Source organism: Plectropomus leopardus, unplaced genomic scaffold (assembly GCF_008729295.1).
Source record: "Plectropomus leopardus isolate mb unplaced genomic scaffold, YSFRI_Pleo_2.0 unplaced_scaffold27892, whole genome shotgun sequence".
In the NCBI taxonomy this organism is placed as follows: domain Eukaryota; kingdom Metazoa; phylum Chordata; class Actinopteri; order Perciformes; family Serranidae; genus Plectropomus; species Plectropomus leopardus.
In genome coordinates this window covers 1-3,023 of record NW_024630370.1, presented here as the reverse complement: position 1 = coordinate 3,023, position 3,023 = coordinate 1, and the positions used below count along the sequence as shown (strand labels likewise).

At 37.6% G+C, this 3,023-nt stretch overlaps 1 protein-coding gene across 1 annotated transcript; it reads left to right on the top strand.

Annotated features, from left to right (window-relative positions):
• Positions 1 to 1,379: 1,379 nt before the first annotated feature.
• Positions 1,380 to 2,998, top strand: LOC121937923 (DIS3-like exonuclease 1; the record flags this gene model as incomplete). Its single annotated transcript, XM_042481214.1, has 2 exons — positions 1,380 to 1,630; positions 2,806 to 2,998. Coding segments are annotated over exons 1-2 (323 nt in total), but the record flags the coding sequence as incomplete, so codon positions are not given.
• Between the last annotated feature and the right edge of the window lie 25 nt (positions 2,999 to 3,023).

Below are 3,023 nucleotides of genomic sequence, written 5' to 3'. Positions count from 1 at the left end.
GTTTATTTAGCTTTCAGGCTAACATGTTAGCATAAACTGTACTTACAGGTCCAGCAGAGAAACATGGCGCCGCTTTCTTCTCCACCTGTTGACCTGAAGTCACCGCCGCGGTGTCCGTTATTTGTTCCGTCAGCTCCCGCGAAGATAAAAACTGTCACTTTGTCTTTAAAACTAGATTTAAAGTGAAATTTTCTTCACGTCTCCTCCTGAAGGTCCGGTTGTTTCAGAATGCGCCATCTTGGATTTCAAACCACCTGTTTTAGGCTACATCCGATTTATTTATTTTTAATTACATCGTTTTTTAAATAGTTGAAACCGCCTCACATCGATCTTTTTCTCATCAAAGGTTATTAATAAATTCAGATTCGCACATAATAAACACACATTCATATTTTCGCTTTTTCCCACTCATGAGCTCTCCTGCGTCATGACGTCAGAGGGCTCGTCTGCTTTACGCACTTCCCTGAAGTTTGTTTGTTTATTCATTTATGTATTTTTGACCATTTTTCAAATTATACAATACATGGTACAGACATATAATCCATTTTAAAACACTGAAAAATGATCATTTTAGTGACATATCTGAATATATTTCAAATACATTAATAAAAAAAACAACATTTATTTAATTATTTAAATGTAATGTTATGCTATGTAAAAAACATACAAAAACATTAAATTGGGAGATTAAAACAAAGACATATACATCTTATTTATTTTAATTGGGTGAAAATTTTCCAATTACTTGCTTGAAAAAACCCATAACTTTCTTTTGTTTAAAAAAAAAGCTAGGGTTTTTTGTGCATTTTTTCAGGTAATTTTCCTGTATTTGGGTAATTTCTTTTTTAAATAAATACATGAAAAAAGCCAATTTGTTTAGGTTTCAAAGGGTTTAAAAAATTTGATTGTATTACCATCTTTGCTGAGCAACAGTTTTTTGTTTTGTGTGTTTATTAATTTATCTATGACCATTTTTCAAATCATACAATACATGGTACTGTATGATTTGAAAGCATATAATTTATTTTACAACACTGAAAAATGATAATTTTAGTGACATATCTGAATAGCTTTCAAATACATGAATAAAAAACAACAACATTTATTTAATTATTTAGTATTTTTTCCTGTCATTTTCTTGTATTTGGGTCTTTTATATACTCGTTTCCTTCTTGCCATGTTCTGGAAAAATAACTAAATAAATAGCGGTATGCAGTTTTACGGTAATTATCCCGATTTCACTATAATACATCCATGTATTAATCACACATTCATATTTTTGTTTTTTCCCGCTCATAATCTCTCCGACAGCACATGAACGCAGCACGACGACGGCTCGCTTGTGCGTCATGACGTCAGCGGGCTCGCGTGCTTCACGCACTTCCCTGAAGTCGGATTGTTTACGGCGATCTCTTCCCGCGCTGCTGCGTTAAAAATCAGCTGATTTTCGGAGAAGCGGCGGCCCCACATGGCTCACCGGACCCCACCTGAGATCTGACGATGATCAAGACCGAGAGGATCCTGCACCTGAAGAGCTGCCGGGGCCGGAAGGTCCGGGTGGTCCGGGAACACTACCTGAGAGAGCGGGTCCCCTGCTTCAGCTCCCGGTGCCAGGCCGCCTGCCCCAACGGTAACCCCGATCAGCTGATAACACCCAAAAATGACTTCATTTACTATAACAGTAAACTGCCCATCACATGCACACTGCAGCTGATGTTAACCCTTTGAAACCTGGACAGGTGAGCTTGCTTTCTTTAAAATAAAAATCGAGAGCGACGAGCAACTTAATGAGAAACGGTCCAATAGTTAGAAAGAAAGTAATTAAATTAAAGACGTTACAATAAAGTTGCCTAAAGATAGGTAAAAAGAAAAATATTAAATAAACATACAAAGAAAATAACCTCAAGGAAGTGCCAAAAAATGTTTTTTATTCTTTTAATTCTGTTTAATAATTTTAAATAATTAAGAGAATTTTACATATATTTTTCCGGACATTTTTCTTTCTGTTTTTTTTTTTCCATTTCCTTGTCACCTTTTCATTTTTTTCAGTTTGCGGGATATTTTTTGCCACATTGTTCTTGGTGTTTTTTCTGAATTTTGAAGGAAATCAAGCTGTTTTCTCAGGTTTCAGCAGTTAAAATGTTGAAATTACTTCAATAATCAATGAAATTCATCAGAATCAGTTATTATATTGATATAATCCACACGTATACAGCATGTACCAAAGATGTTATTTTACAGCCATTAAACATTAAAATATGTGTGCAAAAAGTAAAAAGGTGGTTTATTAAAATTTCACTTTTCTCACTGTGTAAAAAAAAAAATGTAGGGACTGTTCGTTATTTATCAGAGAGGAGGTGGTGGTGCAAATGGGGGAGGCATGTCATTTTTTTAATCACCCAAAACAATTAAAGGTTATAAGGGCAACATTTTAGAAACCTTCCCAGTGTTTAAAAATATTTGACATGCTGCCCCCTTTATACCAGAGTGCATAAAACAGTGGATCCCCCACACCCTCCAGCAGAGGTCCGAGCCAAGACCCTGACGCCCTAAAATCAGAGAAATGTCCTAAAATTGGAGAAATGTCCTAAAATCCAAGAAATGTCCTAAAATCCTAAAAGTGTCTTTAAAATCGGAGAAACGTCTTAAAATCTTACAGGTACAAATTAAAAACGCGTGTTTCTGCATCGGCGTATATAATTACATTAACATTATGAAAACTAGTAAACTCGGTGTGGACGCGCGGTGATGACGTGAAGCAAAAACACGATGGAAACGTTACGTCTTCGTGTCCTCCCCCTCCAGATGGAAAGGTGCTTCCAGGCGATCTGACCCACTACGTGTTCCCTGATGTCGGCGTGGTGCTGGACTTCCTGGAGATCCTGGAGTTCAGAGAGCTGCAGGGCATCGTCTTCACGCAGACCGCCTGTCAGGCCGTGCAGCACAGCAAAGGACGCAGGTACGCTCTCACCGCCACGCCCAGCAGAATACGACGCCAGTCCCAACGCCATTTCAGGCGCGCA